Genomic DNA, 20,877 nt, shown 5'->3' with positions numbered 1-20,877 from the left:
ACAATGCATATTACTTGCTGCAAGCATTAGTCGAATCCAAAAGTACTTGAATTATAACTAAAGTCTGCGTCTCAGCGAAAATTACCTAGGAAATAACTACTATGAGTTTAATGTTCACCATAAACTTCCAACATTGATCAAAGAGTTCAGGGAAGAAAATGGATAATCTGAAATCATGCAGGTCCAGAATCAAAGTGGTCCAGAAAAGGTCCTCCTCAAGGGTCTAAAGCCACCAACTTCACTTGGTCCTGGCCCATGCTGAGAGAAAAATAAGATGGACAGGCTATAATCAGTTCTCATAAATGTGATGACAGTATGGAGAGGGAGAATTTGAGCTAACAAAACTATACTTCAGAGTCAAGAATATATGAAGTTCCGATAATTGATATATTGAATTCTTGCATATTAATTTCTTCATTAAGCCTGTTCCTTCTCTTTCTCCTAACCGAAAGTATCTCAAGAATATCTTTATAGTCAAGGATTTCTGTTCTCGGTATTGGCAAGAACCGTGCATCTCCAACCATGCTAGCGGCATTTAAAGGACAGACCAAACCTAAATCCGTCCAATTCTGCCTTGTGATGATAGGGTTTAGCTACAAGGGAGGCAAATCAAGTGTAAAAGGGGTGCTTCTTGGGTCCAATAATGACTTGACTCATTACTTTGGATGCCTCGCTTGCTTGTCCTTGGTTCTATAACTTAGACTTTAATCACCGTATTAGGCCAATCCAACGAAATTGGGCATTTCAATTAATTATAATCTTGGAGGAAGAAAAAGCCAGCGGCGGTGGTGGATGAATGATAAGTATGTGAATTAAATTAATGACCATCTCTTCAGTTCTTAAAGTGCAGATTTGTTATTAATCTAGCATTAGTTGTAAATTCTTTCCAACACCAAAGATAAGCACCTAATAATATTCTTGACAATCAATCGTAGTTTCAGAGGAAAGGGTTGTCCAAGGATGACTACTAATTCATTCTATATAAAAGACAATGCGAATCAGTTTCGGTAGAACAATGAGAGAGAGACAGACAGACAGACAGACAGACAGACAGACAGAGTTTAAGCATGATTACCGCCAACAGCTTTCTGCGATTATCATTTTCCCTGCGCATCCTCACGACCTTTTGCTCCAATTCGAGGATGTGATTCTGACCAATTAGTGGCATCAACACATTCAGAACCTCATAACGAGAAGTATTTTGAACGAAATTCTAGTTTACCAAACAAAATTTGTAGGGAATACTTTTGATCCGGCCTCACCGACTGAGATCCCAGCAATTGTAGTTTGACTGAATTGATTATACATATAGGGAACTTTTACCTGAACTTTATCGAGAGAACGAGCAGCAGCCATTCTGTTCTTAATCTTGTTGAACTCTTGCCTTTGAGCATATTCCAAAGTGCCCCTTTTGAATCTTTTCCTTTTGGGCCATTTGTTTTCACTTTCGGTGGCATCTTCCTGAAGGATCTGCAAAGCTCGGTCATATTCAGTGCGATCCTTATTTCATATATTACTAAGAAGACTGCTAAATCAACAAACAAAATGCATGAGGAATAATTGTACAATAAAGTAAGCAGATAATTCTAACTTCTATTAGGCCAGAAAAAATCTTGGGCATGACGCACAAAAAATTTGCCTTTCTGGACACGACAATATGCACGAAATTGTCTTTTGGTCACCATGTGTCCTTCAATTCTCTGCAGGCTAGTTACTTTCCAAGGAGGAAAAAAAAAACATGAATAATGAAAACGATTTACTTGAACAATAAAGGAAAAATATATGAAGAAATAACTACGAAACTGTATTCTCTTTTTATCTAGCAGGCACTAGGGATGTGTTTGGAACGGATGACTCTGTCCAAATTCCATCACATCAAAGCATGTCTAGGTATTTCAAACTCAACCCTCTAACTAGGAAGCAGCTAGAAATGCAAAAAATGTGTACACTTCAAACAAAATGCTCATCTTGCTCAGTTAGATTAGATTCACCATTCAGTGTAATTTACATCAAAAGCTAGGACTCCTTTTTCGTTACCTTAAGGGAAAAATTCACAAAATGGCTCATGCCAAAATGATCATTTTGACTCAAATCCTAGTTCACAGCCCAAATTCTATCTGCTGTAAGTTCATTCGAGATGATTTATCGGGGGTTTAAATCCAGAGTTATTACCTTCCTTTTCTCGATGGCTCCATCCACAACAATTCCATACTTCATATTGTTTGGCTTGCACTGCCGAGCATATTCCGGAAAACCCTTCTTACACCTTCCCTTGACGTGTTCAGGTTCGTTGTGTTCCTCAAGGATTCGCATGAAGAGGTCATATTCAATGCAGGCGTTAACATCATCTAGGGGATGATGATCAACAGAACCCAAGCAGTGGTTCTCCAAAGGCTCGGATCCACGTAAAAGCTCGGTCTGCTCCGAAGAGTCTTTTTCTTTGATATAGTTCAGCGGATCCATGATCTACTTTGTAAGGCTAAAATGCTCATAAGTTTCCTCAAGCCGAGTTTCAGTTTCTGCTCAATACCGAAGAAGGGTGAAAGCTTTGTAGGATACCATCAAACACACCGTCACACTTCTTTCATGCATCAGGCAATTATTTCGTGCATTAGGCGCATCACTTGTGAAGGGACGCTAAACCAACAAAGAAAATGCATGGAGAATAATCGTACCAGTCTTTCAGAGCACCTTTTCGTGGTTTGTTTTACCTAAAACAGGTCTGATCATACTCAGTATCTTGACAAATCATGATCCATCGAGTCTCAAGCTATGCATAATCAAGCCAAGTTAAGTTTATGTAGACTCAACTCAATCACACTCGCACCATTAGAACTTGATTGGATTGCGAACTTAGATAGATTGTCATCCCTTGATTATAATGGGAGTAATCTTCTAATATTTAGTCAAATTCATAGTGAAAGTATTTTACGGTCCACATAACTCTCAATTTATAAACTACCAAAGAGTATAACATGGCACAACACCATTACCAACACCTGAGGCTAGGAGTTCTATGTCGTTATGGGAATAGCAATTCCTTTATTGGTGATGATATGACAAGTGAGAGGTTGAAAGTTCAGCCTCCAAGTGAGTGATGATTTCCATTGGAAGCTAAAGCTTCCATTTTGTCCAAAGATTCCTTGGAAAGTGGATGAACAATGTACTGGGAGAAAGAATATTTTGCTTTCATGTGCATAGGCATGAACATGATCTGGGATCCATTCAGCCTCCTTCCTAATAGGACCGGGTAACAAATTGGGTACCGAGGCTGACCAATGCGGTGGCACCAACTAAGACCTGGCCGCCCATAAACGGAACAACAGCTTCTCTTTTGGACTATGTTAGATTAGTAGGCCCATTTGATGGAGTGGAGATTGACTACGCGCAATTGAAAAGGCTAGGGGTTACTGTTCAAGGATATTTATTAGGTTCATTGCCAATAATGCGAAGCCTGCGTGATTACTCCTGCACGGACGATACATATGTATGTGAGGATCAATTATGCACAACTCGTCCAGTAAAACATAGCGGGTCACCTATCAAATGTTTACTGTGTAATTTTTTTTTTTTTTTTTTTTTGCTATGTTATCTTTCATTTGAGATTAGAGGAAATTTCCTTCTCCCTCGGGATGATTTCGAGAATGGGATAATAGCACAAATGGTCCTTTAACTTTGGTCTAGTTTGCAATGTAGTCTCTCAACTTTTAATTTTTGCAATGTCGTCCCTAAACTTTGACCTAATGTATAATATTGTCCCTAAACTTTTAATTTGTTCAATATAATCCTTGAACTATTAGAAACTATTCAATAGATTCCTTAACTTATATGAAAATATTTAAAAGTTCAACGACCAAATTGAACATTAGATTAAAATTCAAGGATTATGTTAAACAAATTAAAACTTCAATGATGATATTGCATATTAGACCAAAGTTTATGAATCATTTATATCATTTTCCCTTCGGAATTTTGTAAAAGTATTATATCTGTAGGTGATTCCCCATTGCTAGTCCCATAAACAGAACCCTAACAAAAACACACACACTCTCTCTCTCTCTTCAACCAACCATAACAACACCACCTCAGCCACTTGGCCACAACCAACTTCAAGCTTCATCACGGCGGTACCAACCCCATTGCCATCGATGGACCACGCGCAACCTAACTCCACGGTCTTCCTTGATCTAGATGAAGTCCATCACTAATTGAGGGTGATGGCCATTGATCGACGATGATTATGACAGATATGCATGGGAGTGCACACTCGCGCGTGGGGAGAGAGAGAGAGAGAGAGAGAGAGAGTTGCGGACCCCATTTTCTTTATAATGTTAAGAAGGTCCCAAAGTCCCTGTTTTAGTGCCACTCCTTGTCTTCTATAGGCTAAAAACCTCATGTTGCCTGGCAGCTATGCTCACATATCGGCATGCCATAATTACTTCCGTGAAACATCTCCTCCATGTCTCTATAGCTGCAGTATGCCCTTTTCCTTCTAACCTGAAGTCCGCACGACACGATATTTTGTTGTAGTTGCTTTTGAGGACTTCATGCCCACATCAAAGTGTGTGTGTTGGGGTCTATATAGACCCCTAAGTTACTCTAGCTTCAATCATGCCCACTAGTGAGAAAATGGTGCCAAATCAATCAAAACCAAGTGAAAAAAAAGGGGAGAAGAAGCTAGAGTCTAAAAGATCCTGCCCTTTGGAAGAGGGAGAGGCTAAGAGCAGCAAGATCAGTAGCTCTCTTGACAATTGTAACTCAATCATCCTGATTGAAATTGTTGAAGGTCATTGAACACATGTTAGAAGTTCATATTAATAAATTAGATTCTTAGATCCGTCGACACTAGTTTCATAAAATCTTACTGCAATAATGATTGTGGATGAATAAAGCAGTACATTCAACTCTTTTGAAAACGTAGTCTGTAGTATCGAGAGCATGAACTATCGTCGATTTTTTGAAAATAAAAATAAAAAATTCCATTTTATCTTTAGCCTCGCGGCCTTATCCAACCAACATGATGCCTCCCTTTTTCCCCTATAAATAACTATACACGAAAGTTAGTTGATAAAAAACGAATGTTTATGAGAACAAAACACGGCAACCGCTAACTGACTATCGGCGCATTTATTTAATCCGCACATGCAACTACCACGGCATGATTTGCCCTGAATTACGCGAACTCTTGATCAAACGAATAAAAAATCTGTTGATGCCACATAATTTGGGGCGATCAGGTAGTACTCATTAGTCATGCCTTGGACGCAAAATCCAAGATTGACTGCGAATCTCACCCAGCATACGAACGAAGAGGTCGGGCGATGCAACGTTTATTAAACTGGTCCATTGGGGACCATTTCATTAAAATATAGTTTGGACATTTGCTTTATCGGATGGTCCGCCTTGGACCATGAAATTTATATTCATGTGTAGCCATAGTCCTTGTTAGCTTCCAGCTAATAAAATATGCCTAATCTTATAAAAGTGAGCGAAGTAGACATGATAATACGAAGAGATAAGATATTTTCTATACATCCAATTTCTTTTGAGTGGCGATTAAGAGGTACTTAATCTCCGTCTTTGCTTACTGAGCACATCTCCCAAGTGCTACCAAAGGCACGCGGGTCACGTCAAAATTAGGGGATTCTTGTCCTAAAGATGTCGGGCAACTAAGAATAAAACCTTGGACAAATCTTACAACTACTTGAAGCGCAAAAGCGCAAAAGCGCAAAACCATAGTTTCCATCTAGTTGACTATGTAGCAATTTTGACCTGTCTTTTCTCGACTTTAATTTCCACTTAGGATGCCATTATTATTACTTGTAATCAACATGTTCTGGGGCAGTTTCCTTTCGCTAATGAAGTGTCACTTTGCAACAATGAGTATACATAATATGTAATTAATGCATGAAGTGGCGGTTCTCGAAAGTTTTCTAAGGCACATGGCCGGCATCCGTCCAACAGATGGCAATGTTAACATGCAATTTGTAAGATTTTTAAAGGTTCATTTGCATTAAAAGGTGGGGCATGTCGTTGATCAGTGCAAATCATCATGATAGTCATCATCATCCTCCTAATCACATCACTTTCTCCGATATGGGGGCCAAATTGGCAAAAAAAAAAAAAAAAAAAAAAGAAAACAGAAAAAAGAAACAAAAAGGAATATAGATTTTAATTTTTGGGTGGGGAATAAAGTTTATAAGCAATAAATATAAGTCGACCCCTCTTAGGTTACGAAGTATTGATTGAAATTAAATTATAAAATGTCTCTGCGTCACGAGATATCAAATGATTGTTGAATAAGTGTTGACCTAGGAAGAACCTAACAGAAATTTTTTGCATGCTATAAAATCATGCTATTCTCTCTCTAACCAAAAAATCGAATAGGTTCGTCTTTATGAATTGGGTATTAATCAGCGATGGACAAAAGATGAAGACATGAGCATCTACTAGACATTAGACAAATCCCTAAGCTCATCAAGACATGAAGGTCTCGGAATATCTAAAGATGTAGATTTATACACCTCTTTTCATCAAAATCAATGTTGAGAAACTTTTATATGGGACAAGATTATCTATTTGTACATACTAGGCTTGACAAAATTAGTATTAGCCTATTGAAACCTCATATTGAAAAATAACATTTTAACCCTTCACTTGAAAACTAGATCGAAATTACTTAGAGAACGAATGGGAATTGAAGTATCAAGGACGACTCAAATCCAAAAATGAAAAATGTGAAGCTTGGCTTTGGTTAATTAGAAGGTCGAACTCAAATTATTAAGTTTTAAGTAGAGAAACACTATATGCAAATAAGACTGTTAAAATCCCATTTCAAGCAACGTCAGATGACAATGAACAGATAATATTTGGACCTTGCTCCTATCGAAAATTTTGTGGGTGCATTTATCACCAACAGAATTTTCATTTTAATACAAGCAAATGAGAGAGAGAGAGAGAGAGAAAGAGAGAGAGTTGAGCTGAGGGTCGACGGAGGTGACGGGACATTATAAACTGCACAAGTGGTGGATGGTTGTCAGAGAAACGCACATTATATCGAGGAGGAGGAGGAGGAGGAGGAGGAGGAGGTCATTAGAGGATAGGTTGTAATCCCTCAAATGTTAGTATTAAGAAATTTTAAGATGAGTTTATGCTTTTGGTTTTTTATAAAACTATATCCATCCTGACATGATAAAGATTATGCTCATTAAAGCTCTCTTTAATTCAACCAAGAGATTAATTGCGGTATTAGTTTACTCTTTGATGGTGTAACCTAACTATCATATTTTTCAATAATTTACTTTTAAATAATTGAATTTTCAATTCAACTAAATACATGCGATCATTTCTTGAACTATAACATATATCCATAGATTGCCTTTGTATGTCTAATGTAGAGTCTGAAACTTGATATATTTTTCCTTTCGAGTAGTTTATAATGTATTCAAATTGAATTTGATCAGATATAAGCTGGATAAGCATTATGAATATGATCATTTTTCCGTGAATGACCTCTCTCTCTTTCTCTCTCTTAGAACACCATTCTTGCACCGATCACTTGGTGAAAGCGATAATACATGAACACCAAAACACTTAATTCGATAGCATGTCTATACTCGACGTAATATCCAGCTATGACCAAATGAGATATGGTACGTACATGAGAAAACCCTCCTTCATTCTATCCTTGTCTTATCACGTTCATTCGGTTTATCTTAACGACAAAACACAGATTGTAAGTCCATTGCCCCCTCGAACGACGAAAACTCCGGGGGCCTTCCTACCAGGGACGCATTAACCCATGTGGATCCCGAGACGATCGCATCAAATCACCAAATCAATGATGCGCCATGAAGACTTGCGCACGCACGGGCACAGCGCAAGCTGCTCCGATGCTACAAACAAGCACACGATGACACCGGGCGAACCCTTTGTCTGTGTCCGGCCTCCGAAACCACCAACAAAGCGAGCGATTCCATTACAGTCCAAGTCAAGGAGGCCCCAAGGGGGAAAAAGAGGGAGGGGAGGAGAGGACCCAAGTCCCATCAAGTCAAGAGATGATAACTTCTCAGACAGCTGAACCGACGGACCACATGCGACACGTGGCCGACATGCAATTCAAAAGAACCAAACCTCCTTCGCCAAATGGGGCCGCTGAGAAGGAGAATATACTCGAAAGATAGTGGGGAGAAGAATGATGACGATCCCGAAGATGGAAGAACAGGAACGTTTGACGTAACCCACGGATCGATGCTAAGATCCCTGGACTAAATTGACTTACAAAGTGACTTAATATATTTATGTTAACCGAAGCCAGGAACCATCACTCTGTGATTCGATCTTGTTTGCAAACCTCGCGTAGTTTCACCATGTTTCTAGTGATGGGTCCCGTTTGGAGCCCACGGTTTCACGAGGAGCACTTAAGATAGAGAGAGGTCAGTCCACTTGCGATTGCATGCTTTTTGTGAATTCAATCATAGAGCCCCAGTGTTTCTCAATATGTGGGGGAGACAGTTCAAAGAAATACAGGGATTGCTTTTTAGCTTTCCTTTGCTACTTGTTTAATGATTGTACATACGTCTCTCTCTCTCTCTCTCTCTCCTCGGTTCAGTCTCGGTTTTATGACAGCATCCTTTTATGCATTAACATATGTTGACTAATCCTAACGAACCACCTCTCTACTTTCCTTTTCCCCTCTTTTTTGATAAAAATATAAGTCTTCTCCACCCAATTCTCATGGTGAATACACCCATCTTTGTTTTTCTCGGCCAATTGCTTCATATCCTCGAAACTTCTGCGTCTTTGTTCCATAACGGTTGAGCTCTTCCAGAGATGACTAGCTTGCACGAAGAAGCGGAAAAGTCATCTCTTTTGCTTCGCTGCTGATATAGGTTTCTTGATGTTTCTGGGATTCATGTCCAAACTGGAGCCTGTAAACTACACACTGACATCAATCTTGTGTAGCCACTCTAGAAGGTTGAAAGCAAAATCTGGCGAAGTTTCACAACCTGCCTAGTTAAACCTTTGTGATTTCGTGGGATCAAAGAAATTCCCAGGTATGTTTTTTCTTACCTCTTTCAGGTTATTCACATGAATCCCGCCGTGAGCTTACTTGCTGCTTTTGTCATTCAATAATTAGTGTTATCCACAAAAACATTATTTTGCAAAATCTGCTTAGTGTATGAAAAGGTGTAGATGTCTAGAGAAAATCTCCTGTTGGGTTATTAGTTAGGAAAATCCAAATAGGATGTGGACAAGAGGAAATTATTTTTGACATTTTCTCAATGACATTGAGCAACAAATAAAACTTTTTCTAGTGGGCACACTTCAGCAGCGTCTTTCCGAAGTTTAAAAAGATAACTTAACTCAACAGGCTAGATGACACATAGAGGAGATCAGATTTTCCCAGAAATGAGTCTGAGATCCTGCAATTTTTGCGCCTAAAAAGGTGACTGAAGCAAAGACACAACATTTCTGATTCTTCACATAAGCATTGGGCCTGACCAGAGGCTGAGGGTGAAGTATAAAGCTAACTTTCTGAAAGGTGGGTTCTGAGGTTTCTGCAATTTTTCTATGCCTTTATTGGTTTAACCAATTGAAAGAAGAACCTCAAGGGCTTTTTTTCCTTTTTAGTTTTGTGTTACATGGCCAGTACTTGCCTTGAATTAGCCTAGCCTACATGTGCATTGTCACTCGGCTGCTTTCTTTTATCTCCATTACTCTCTTTTCTGGAAAAGAGGAATAAAGAAAAAGAAATAAACTTGGCCCTAGCCAAGATTTTAGAGGATCACTGGTGATAAAGACAATCCCCAGAGACATAATTGTACAATAGGACCACTAGCACACAACACACAGTTGGACGTGGGGGCAATTCTTGTTTACTTTTTGAAGGGATTGAAGGAAATGTCTGTGTCCTGACAGAGGTTTGAGCAACATATATATCATGCAATTGCAGGTCTCACACTCATCAACCATGTCATCTACAGCTAGTTTCAGATAGCGAAAAGTACATAAAATAATTGTTAAGAAAGAGAGCCTCAGTTAGGTGAAGCCATCCCTTCTGATGTCCGAATCCAATATCAAGATTCTGCAGAAAAAAAATTTCAAAGGGTGATTGTCACAAGGTACAGTAGCGGCTTTTATTTTATGCATCTGCATTACATATGAATGGCTAGAAATTGCAAAAATTATGCTCAGCATTCTCAAATTAAACTTCTACTATGACTGGCCCAAAAAAATTGTGTTATTAGTGCGTCAATCTCATAGTAGATGAGAAGCAGCCAAGAGATTTTGGACATTGGTTCAGGTACTCAATATTTCTCAATTTTTGGAAAGAAATTCTATAAATCAAAATTCAGCGATGTTAGCACAAGATAGCTACAATACATCTGTTTTGCTAATTCAAATATGTATCGGTGATGCACACAGATCTTGTTTAAAAAGAAGGAAACAGATACCAAACTATGCTCGAATGTTTGTGCACTTGTCATGACTACTCTTGTCAGAGTTCGGTTAAAACCTGAATTAATAGGTTTTATCTCAAGCAAGACATGTTATTTAAGAAAGATTCAAATCCGATTCCCATTCTTCGCCTGCGTATGTAAGAGGAAAACTGGGCAAGTTTAATATTGCCTTAGCTTTTTCAGAAATTATTAGCTTAGGCTCTTTGTGAGCCAAACTACAATGCAAATTATGCTGAAAATAGTTGGAGCATCAATTCAATTGAATTACAATATATTTCTCGAGATTCAAAATATTTTTAACATTTCTCGGCATATAAGGAAACCAAAATCTGCAAAACTAGATGAAACATGACCTGTTACGCATAACTTCTTAACTAGTAAATGTCCTCTCCATTATTTTTCCTCTTTAAATTCTCGAAAGCAGTACTGCCTTCTCCTGGTGTGTCAGATTCTATCATTTTCAAAATCAGATTTCCCATAACTCCACAGTAATTGAGGTGCCAATTTTGTTCACAAGCAAAGGGTTGGTCCGTGCCGATGCTGTAATGTATTACTTCCTTATAGTGTCTATGTAATGAGCAATAAATGACGCAATAAAGGTAGTATTTATATGGTCGAGAGCGAGATAGCTACTCAGTCAATGCACGTAACTGCTGACCTCATCTTTTTGAAAACCAAAAGTCTCGTCATTTTAAGTCTTCTTTTTCTACAATTGCAGCATTTGTCAAAAGGGGTAGAAAATCCCAAGATTCTTCTTGAATTGAATCCGATTTCTCATTGTCATACTTTAATAGATCAGTTGCTTTTAAAAAGTTTTTGTCACTTACCATAAACAACAGAGGCGAATCTGCACGACTTTAAGCAGAGTGCAGAGTGCTGTCCTAAGAGTTGGAGCCTCTTTCATATCTTGGCATTTCTTCAGGGAAGTGTTAGGGCGGTTCACGTCTAGAGGGAATTTTAACTATAAAAGCAACCCATTTCTGTTGGAAGCATTAATGAAAAGGTGAAGCTGCTTGGTTTTCTGTTCTATTCTTTGTTTTCTTGTTCTCCTCCTTTCTGAGTTCTCCATCAAATTTGAAATGCATTCCCCTTTTTCTGATTAGGGATTTGTGATCTTACCTTCTCTTCCTCTTCCTTTTTCTTTTTCAATTTGTTCCTCAATGGTTCATTAGCAGATAGTTTTCGGGTTTTGGCGTTTCCATTCCATTTTTTTGGTTCAATTATCTTGGCTATCCCTTTTATTGCCATTTGCTTTTCAGTTTTTACCTGATCGAGTTCAGTCTCTATTGATCTCTATCTTTCAATATTGAGTTTTAAATTGCTGGTGATCCTCAATTCGCATTTGGATTTGCTGATCAGTTTTTTCATTAGAATCTGCCGGTACTGATTGAAATTTGTGCTTCAACTAATTGATACATTGCCTTCATGAGGAATAGAATTTGGGTATCTCAAATCACCCGGTTTCAATCTTTTTTGCTTTTCTCTTTTGGGCATGAATAGCGTACAGAATAATGGGATTGCTCTGCTTTTGACGACTTCCTTCTTACCTTTGTGCAGAAAGCTCCTGTTTGTTGTTGATCGATTCGTAGCTACACTTTGCTCGGGAGCTATTCCAAAGTTTTGCAATTGCTCATCTTAAAATGGATAGACCATAATTGGTGGAATTCTTGGCAGTTTGAAGCACAGTTGCTGGAAAGGTGAGGCTATCAAGACTTAGAATCTGGTCATGAGCCCTGGAATTTGGATAGGAAGAAAAAGGAACCACGAAGATGAAGTTTATGAAACTTGGGACAAGGCCAGACACATTTTACACAGAAGAAGCGACAAGGTACAGATAGTAAACAAAGATGGAGGCCTTTTTTTTTCTTTTTAATTTTATTTTGGGCAAATACTGAGGATACTTGCGACTGACATCTTAGTTTTGGACACACATTTGCAGAACGGTGACTTCAGATACACCGCCAGACCTAATTTTACGAATCAACAACGTCAATTATCTTCTCCATAAGGTAAAGGTTCAGAAAATCCTACTCAGCATAAATATTAGGACAACTCAATCCTGCTGATATTAGTTTGAATTATGGAGTGGAAATAAATCTACGTGTGCGTAAATCAAATAGCAGAAGATGAAACTTCTTGAAAGTCTTTAACACAATCTCATCTTCAGATAAAAAAAGGAACACACTGAAAACTCATGAGTGTCCAGAACTTTTTATGTTACTTGAATTGTTTATGTTGATTTATTTTATAACAAAGAGCTTTTAGTTGCAGTTCTCTCTGCTACCGAAATGCGGTCTCTTACAACAGCTTTGCCCAGTGGATGATGGTGAAATTACCATAGATCTCCATGACATTCCCGGAGGTGAAGAGGCTTTCGAGATGTGTGCTAAATATTGCTATGGAATTACCATCAACTTCAGCGCTTATAACTTTCTACCGGCATTTTGCGCTGCCAAGTTCCTCCGAATGACCGAAGTGGTGGAAAAGGGAAATTTCGTGATGAAGCTTGAGGCTTTTTTCCAGTCGTGCATTCTCGAGGGCTGGAAGGACTCCATCATCACGCTTAAGACTACATCAAAATTACCTGATTGGTCTGAATCTCTCGGAATTGCTAGGAAGTGCATCGACTCAATTGTGCAGAAAATTCTCACCCCTTCACCAAAGGTTAAGGCATTTCTTTTCTTCTTTTATCTACTTTTTCTTCATTTAGACAAATTTTCACTGAAAACATAAGGCCGGATTGTAACATATATGCAGGTCACATGGTCTTATACTTATACAAGACCAGGATATGACAGAAAACATCGACAATCAGTACCTCGTGATTGGTGGACAGAAGATATTTCTGATCTAGACATAGACCAGTTCCGATTTATTATCATTGCATTACGAAATATGCTCCCTTCACAGCTTATTGGTGAAGCTTTGCATGTCTATGCCTCTCGCTGGCTACCAGACATGAGTAGGACTAGCACTATCGGAAGTACCACATCACAACCAGAAGAAATCACGATGAAGAACCGGCGAATCCTAGAGGCTATTGTAAGCATGATCCCAGCGGAACAGGGTTCTCTTTCAATTAATTTCCTGCTAAGGCTACTGAGTCTTGGAAACTATCTAGGGTCATCTCCATTAACCAAAACTGAACTTGTCCGGAGGTCCAGTCAACAGTTGGACGAGGCGACAGTGAGTGATTTGCTGTTTCCTTCTTATTCCGCATCAGACAAACACTTTTACGATGTGGAATTGGTACGGTCCGTGTTGGAAAGTTTTTGGGTGCTGTGGAGAAGGCAGCCTCCTGGATCTTCAGAGAAGGGAGAGTCTATGAGGTCAGTTAGGAAGGTTGGGAAGCTCATTGATTCTTATCTTCAAGTGATATCCAAGGACGTCAACATGCCTGCGTCGACAGTAGTATCTCTTGCCGAATGCTTGCCTGATATTGCCAGGCCACTGCATGATGAACTCTACAAAGCTATTAACATCTACCTAAAGGTAATATATTTTAAGCATTGACACATAGAAAATTGGCGAAATTGAGTAGATGTTCTTAATCTTGACTTTCAAGGTACTCGTCTGTTTATTGGATGGCTTAACAATTGGCTTCATGCTACTTCATGTGCTGGCAGGAGCATCCTGATTTGTCCAAAGCCGACAAAAAGTTCCTCTGTCGGATTTTAGATTGCCAGAAGCTGTCTCCTGAGGTACGAGCGCATGCCGTGAAGAACGAGCGCCTGCCCTTACGCACGGTGGTTCAAGTCCTCTACTTTGACCAAGAGAAATCTGCCAGGGGAGCAACAACACCTCACAGCTTGGCTTCACATGACACCAGAACTAGGGGCAAGGAGACTCTCGCTGCAAGAGAAGATCAAGGCAAGCAAAAGCTAAGCCCGGAAGTTGGATTTCCCAGACCAGATGACACGACGATATCAGTAGCCGAAACCAGCACTACAGATCATCCTAGGATAATGCAACCGGAAATGAAGCTACCACGAGAATTGGAGAGGAAGTTGGTGATGAGGGAGATGGAGGAGGGAGTAGAGTCATCAGATAAGGCAAAGGATGTCGCCGCAGACGAGAGATCGCAAAGAAGCACACTGGACCCCCATAAGATCGGGAAAAAGACTGGTAAAACAGACCGTGGCCATAATAAAGGGCGAGAGAGATAGCAAATTGGCCGATGGTCGTATACATCAGCAGGAAGGCGTTGTGTTGCACTTCAGGATCTGTAACTTTTCCTGTGCCCATCAATTAGTTTGGTTCTGAGTCATTATTTGCAATGTAATCTGCTATTTGTGAGTAGACATAGCTTCTATAAGATGAGAGCCTCCATAAACCAAAGAAGAAATTCTACAGGATCTAATCCTAAGCCATTCATATACCAATATACCAGCAACATAGGCTGCTCTATGTACCTCATACACTCCTTTCCTCTAAAGATATGAATTTTTTTCTGTCAGACTTCCTACTGATGATGTTTGGTGTGGACCTAGAGAGTCAAATTCAGATAAAAATTGAGAAGATAAGCTGTTGGGATATGGAATGGGTTTTTCCTGCCAAAATAAAAGTTCATTCTACTAAAAATCAACAATCTCGTAAATCTATCTATTAAATAGAGTCAAGTAAACAACATTTAATCTCGTAAGTCAATTCAGCTTTAAATTATAAACAGTACATTGCGTGCTTTTCATAGTAAATGAACTTTGAATAGTAATCATTTACACATATTAAAAATTCAAGTTAATATCACAAAAAATCTCAAATTAATACACCTATAATTAATTTACAATCAATAAAAATTTCAAATTAGTACACATGCGATAAATTTACCTTCCGTGAGTTTTCCGTTAAATTTTAATGTCAAATAACTAAATTGGATGACAAGGTGTACAATTTAGGGTTTTACCTCTCATTCATTTGTTGTTAATTTATGGTTTTTCGATGCATTAATCTAATTCAACATAAACTAAAGGTAGTAAATTTATTACAAAACTGCAATTTTGGATTTTTTTTATGGTAAAAAATTTAATTTAGGATAAATTTATCACACAATATAAATTTGGAGCTTTATTTGTTGATATCTTATATTCCTTTGGCGACCCAAAAAATCAGGGAGAATTTTCCTTTTTCCAACAGGTGGGATCTTATAGAACGCTTCAGATACTCCAACAAAGGCTCTCACTTTTCACTTTTCAGCGCTCAAAAACCTCCTGCAAGGACCCAGCAGAGCAAGAAGACGAACTCGAGCTTCGGTTCTGCTTGCCCCCCTCAGGTACGTCCGCCTCGTGCACCGCCCCCATTCGCCCCTCCAGCCTGCTAATTCCGGTTTCACCCATTTCAAGATTCGACGTGATCGTGCTATAATTTGCATTGATTTCTTGGGTTGGGGTGTTGCAGAGGCTGGTCATGGCGGAGAAGGGAGGGAAGGGGCACTCGCTGCCCGGCAAAGCGGCCAAGTCCTCGCTCAAGTCCACCACTCCCAACGGAGGTAAAAGTTAGCGCGACCCATTTTCGCTTTCTTCCGATTCTCGCGTCGCTGCTTCGTTTTTCGATCGCATTATTGTTTTTGTGGCGATCGGCGTCTCTTGCTGTTCTTGGGTTTATGCTGAGAGAATTTTTTGTGGTTGTGTGTGTTGACGTGTAGCGTCCGCGAAGGGCAAGGACGATGGTTCTGGGAAACCCAAGAAGGGGAGGAAGGTTCAGTTTGATTCCGAAGGTTTGCATAGCGTTTGGGTTGTTTGATTCTTTTTCGTGGTTGTTGATTATAAGTGGTTTGGAGATGTGGGTTCTGTGACTATCCGGGGTTCGCTCCGTTTCCTTGTGGTGATGTTTCTTTGTTGTGGGTGGCTATTTGCACAGGTCTCGGGGATGGAATTTTGGGTTTTCATCTGGCAGCAAAGCAGACAGCTTGTTGAATAAATGTCCGTCTCCGAATTCATCATTTTCAGGCTGTTTCTGTGGATTTATTGCTTGGCAGTTCCATGTGGCTTCGGTTGCTTGCGTTGTGTTATTTGCTACTTACTGCGTGCTGATTATTTTGTCCTGGCAATCTGTGTAATTTCCTTAGTGAATTTGGGCAAAGGAGGGAAAGGAGATAAGACTGGCAGTGCTGCCAAAAGTTCCGCTCCCAAAGAACTGCCTCCTCTGGAGCTCAGAGTTGAGCAGGGTAGGTGTTTAGCTATACTGCTCCTTTTTTTCAGCAGCGCAGATTGAATATCTTACTTATGGGTTGCTTCAACCTCTGACTGTTGGGTATAACTACACGTGTGGAGCTTTGCTTGAATTGGTTTGTTTTAGGTATGAAAATCCAAATGAGATCAGTAATTGGCCTAAATTTTTTTATTTGAAAATTTGGGTTCAAGCGAGATGGGCTTGGCAAGAAGGTGGCAAGAAGGCATTTAATACGAATGGAGAGACAGATGCCTTACAAATTACGTCTACCTTTAGCAGTTAATAAACTTATCCAATCATTGACTCATGCTTGTAAGCATAGGTCTGCATGTTGGCAACCTCTATGATTGTTTCATTTCTGACTTACTAGAGTCATACAGATTGGACTTCAGCAGGTTCATTTTGGACTGTGGAGTGTGGTTTTTCCTCTTCTGGCCAAAGAGCAGAGTTGTATTGAATTTTTCAATTTATTGGGCATATTGGTGATGATGCTACGTGTGAATGATACTTTACCTTTTCATCAATTTAAAGGTTTGGTTTAGACTAGTTACTGTGTTGGGTATGCTCCCTGATCTTGTCAATTTATTGAATTTATAGAACTCCCAAAACATGCCAAATGTCTGATGGACTGTGAAGCTGCTGAAATCTTACAAGGAATCCAGGAGCAAATGGTTGTATTGTCTGAGGATCCAACGATCAAAATTCCTGTGTAAGGAGTACATTCTCGTGGGTATCCTTTTGATCCCTCTCTTTCAACATACCTGAGTCAACTGTCCTTTCAGATCCTTTACTCGTGGATTGCAATATGCCAAAAATGGAATTCACTATACAGATCCGGGATCAGTGAGAAGAGCTCTAGAGTATCCTTGTTTTTGAAGTTTCTTTTGAGTGCTTTAATAATGTGATTACCAATTCTCTTAATGAGGTCCCATGCAATGGATAAAACATTGTTAACCATTAACTCATCTCAAAGGCCTCTTACACAATATGGTGTCACTGAGGGCGAGGTACTAATCTCAACTTTTTGGGTAACATTTCTTAAGAAGACGCAGTGCCATTAATCTCAGATTTGGTGCAGATATGTGTCATTGGGAATGTCTGTCCAGAAACTCCAGATGAAGTCTTTGCTCTTGTTCCATCCTTGAAGGTACTCTATGACCATACTTTAAGATCTTTAGCTTGCCATGGACAATTTTCGATATGGCTGGTAACCTGCATTAGTAGAGACAATTTGGGCACCTCTGTTCAAAGCTGTTTTAATCCCCTGAAAGGCTTTTCTTTGTATGTTCCATTAGTGGAAAATTTGGCCTGTGCTGGATAATTGTGAGAATCAAGCATGACAAAACATGCTAATATCATTTTAAATAGAAGAATTGAATGCAAGTTCCAAGTTTTGAGTCAACATTTCATGCTGTGGATTCATAGGGTTCTTTTCACGACAGAGATTTTCATTTTGAGTCGCCAGTTAAAAGAAATTTAGATGATATCCAACTAGGGTCATTGAAGTTTAAGCTTTTTGTTTACAGTTAATGTCGGGGTAATATGTGTATAAATATTCCTGCATGCTGAAAACTAGAGACGTCATAAAGTCTCTGTATATGTCATTCTGTCTCCTTATGGCATGTTTGCTATTCGGCTTTGCAAGCCATTTTTGTCAACTCATTGATTCCTTATTTAAGTTTTTAGAAAAGGAAATTCGTCTGTACAACTAGGTTACCATTTGGAATCGAGTCTGGTTGTATAATCCCTCCGGCTGCCTCCTTGTCATCATTACTGATACCTTGTCTTAGACAAAGTTTTGACCCCAAGTTTTGTGCAGTCTAAGAAGAGCAAGCTCGCTGAGCCTCTCAAAGATGTTTTGGCTGAACTAGTTAAGCTGAGAAAGGCAACGTGACACCCAGCAGAGATCTGCAGTAAGATACCACAGTTGCTGATCGACTGACATGGCTTCTTCTCCGCTCTTGCTTTTCCTTGGTGCTGATTACCGACTGGCCTTTAGTGTTAACTGCAGGTTTTTTTGTTTATAATATTTACTGTATTTCTGCTCTCGGAATTCAGGGTAGAGTTGTTCGGTGGGTTAGATTGTGTGTATAGCTTCACCTAGCAGAACAAGAAGCAGTATCCTCAGGACTTTCCTGCGTCATTTTGTCACTTGTCGGATTCAGTTTTGTACTTGAATCTAGAGATGTAAGGTTTATTCTTGAGGAAAGTGTTACTAATACTTTTGAAGTGTACTGTGCATATGTGTTGACTCCCTGAACACGATGGTGTCTTTTTATATGATATGCATGACGATCATCTCATGTACTCACCTCATCTTCACGTTGTTTGGAGCCAGTGAATTTGGTGCTTCCATTAGCATTTCGTTGTACCCAGACTATCGTCTCAATGGTAGAGTTCACTGAGTGCGGTTTCTATGCAGTTCATTTCCGATCTTTAGCACTCTCTCTCTCCAGCTGAACATAAAAAGTCCATCCTTTCACTATTAGTTGTCCAATCATGGGTCTTTTATGACTAAAGGTCGAGTATTAATAGGCACAGCATATAACCTTGTCTTTGTTTTTCTATATCATTATTTAGTTATAATTCACAGAGAGTATTCCTGAAACTTTTGGGTTAAAAGCTTTCAGATCAAAAGCTGAGTGAACTATCATAGCAGCCATCTTGATTTATGATCGTGGAAAACTCGAATGCCAATGAGTCACCAGTTATGGACATTGATCTAATCCTTTTAACAGTAATAAGGATAAGTACAGAAATAGGATCTAAGATTTGTGAAGTTGGTCAATTGACTATTCAACGTCTTGTTTGGCCACTTGAGGATTTAAAATTAACAAGAACTCAGTTCGCCATAGCTGCGATTTATCATGAAAGCCTCAGCTGCTACCCCCCACTACTTCAAGTGATTGGGGAGACATCGGCTTCAGCAAGCAATAGAACATGGCAATGTTGATGAGTTACATGGGTTAATAAAAGGATGAGCCAAATCGTGTATCTTAGGGCCTCTTCCTAGAGACTCCCTTACACATCACCACGGCCACCAGGAAAACTCCAATGGCCATGGTGATGATGGCCATGTTGAAGCCGTGGTTTGCTCGGAAGGCGAATCAAGAGGGTTATGGCCCCCGTGCACTTGGCTTTGCAAACAAGCATGGGCACTAATGGCCCTCACCCTCAAGTTGATCCAAGTCCACGAACTACACGGGTTAAACCCCACTTTGCATTGTGTTGCCGAGAGAAATAGAGAGACATTGAGCCGGAGATCCTAGCCGAGTTTCAATCTGTTTGCAAATTGTTCACTGAAAACTTGATGAGCTAGTGTGAAACTACAGTTCACATTGCCATCAAGAACCGCAACCTCCAAGCATTCAAGGTGCAGTTTGAATGGGCTTGAGAGAGTCAATCTGACATCAATTTTGGATTGGAAAGACCAAGATGGTAACAGTGTCTTACATATTGCTGTATTCATAGGTTAGTTCATCAATTGCGTGGTTGTTTGTGCTTTTATTGTTCAATCCTTCAATTGACTTAATCCAACTCCGGAACAAATGTAATGGTAACAAAGATAACGGGATCACCTCATTCGGTTCTTTTGATGGAGAGAAGAAAACGAATAAGGGGGTGATTACTATCACTCCTTCCCTCCCAATCTTCTACTTCCTATTTTCTTTTTGTATTGAATACAGTTTTTACAGCTTGATCCATTCTTTTATCTTCTTTTGTTTCCTTAGTGATTACTCTAATCATTTTATTTCTCTCCAAATCACTCGATCCAAACTTGTAATAGACTTTTTATACTATTCAACTGGGTTGTGAAAGTGAGGTCAAGAAGTAGCGTTTCTTCAAAAAAAAGAGGAAAATTTAAGAACTCATATTAGGATAGTGACAATATGCGTATGTAAATTATTTTTAAATGTATTCATTTAATTTACTGGATACATATTGGCCTGTTTCAAAATCCAATTAACCGTTGGAAATTACAAAATTTAACACTGAATGAGATTAAATTTGCATGATAATCCTTATTAATATTCAGTTTAAAAGACTCAATTCAATCAAAACATTCATTTTTTTTTTTAATAATCAGAAAAGCGCACTTCTCATTACTAGGGTAACGATTGTAGGTACAAAAAGTAAGAATCGAAACAAAGAAGAGCCCATTGGGCTTCAGAGGGTTTGGACAACCAAGTAAAGGCCAGGTATCTATTTCTATAGGCTTTAAATATAGATTATGTTTGGTAGTCCG

General features: G+C 39.2%; 2 protein-coding genes and 1 non-coding gene across 9 annotated transcripts; 2 read left to right on the top strand and 1 right to left on the bottom strand.

Moving 5' to 3' along the window:
* LOC108959274 lies at positions 1 to 2,488 on the bottom strand. Its single transcript, XM_039311448.1, has 4 exons — positions 2,173 to 2,488; positions 1,324 to 1,470; positions 1,076 to 1,150; positions 1 to 258 (listed from the first exon to the last, which is right to left on the bottom strand). Exons 1-4 carry the CDS (start codon positions 2,461 to 2,463, stop codon positions 190 to 192), a joined length of 582 nt encoding a protein of 193 aa, XP_039167382.1. The 5' UTR covers positions 2,464 to 2,488; the 3' UTR covers positions 1 to 189.
* A 5,983-nt stretch (positions 2,489 to 8,471) lies between these two features.
* LOC104441175 (BTB/POZ domain-containing protein At5g47800) lies at positions 8,472 to 14,921 on the top strand. 7 transcript variants are annotated; one of them, XM_039311442.1, is made up of 8 exons: positions 8,472 to 9,056; positions 9,449 to 9,544; positions 9,956 to 10,124; positions 12,021 to 12,291; positions 12,403 to 12,472; positions 12,735 to 13,127; positions 13,221 to 13,955; positions 14,090 to 14,921. In XM_039311442.1, exons 4-8 carry the CDS (start codon positions 12,233 to 12,235, stop codon positions 14,627 to 14,629), a joined length of 1,797 nt encoding a protein of 598 aa, XP_039167376.1. In that variant the 5' UTR covers positions 8,472 to 9,056; positions 9,449 to 9,544; positions 9,956 to 10,124; positions 12,021 to 12,232; the 3' UTR covers positions 14,630 to 14,921. The 7 variants fall into 7 exon arrangements, with proteins under 7 accessions (XP_039167376.1, XP_018727506.2, XP_039167375.1 ...); XM_018871961.2 differs by having other exon boundaries at positions 9,374 to 9,544; XM_039311441.1 differs by lacking the exon at positions 9,449 to 9,544.
* A 657-nt stretch (positions 14,922 to 15,578) lies between these two features.
* Positions 15,579 to 18,891, top strand: LOC104441176. Its single transcript, XR_005550538.1, has 10 exons — positions 15,579 to 15,732; positions 15,858 to 15,948; positions 16,105 to 16,176; positions 16,320 to 16,381; positions 16,528 to 16,626; positions 17,229 to 17,340; positions 17,414 to 17,491; positions 17,605 to 17,638; positions 17,710 to 17,778; positions 18,451 to 18,891. It is a non-coding gene; the product is annotated as an uncharacterized LOC104441176 (transcript).
* The last annotated feature ends 1,986 nt before the right edge of the window (positions 18,892 to 20,877 follow it).

This window comes from Eucalyptus grandis, chromosome 4, assembly GCF_016545825.1.
Source record: "Eucalyptus grandis isolate ANBG69807.140 chromosome 4, ASM1654582v1, whole genome shotgun sequence".
NCBI lineage: Eukaryota > Viridiplantae > Streptophyta > Magnoliopsida > Myrtales > Myrtaceae > Eucalyptus > Eucalyptus grandis.
This window is presented reverse-complemented; position numbering and strand designations above follow the sequence as displayed.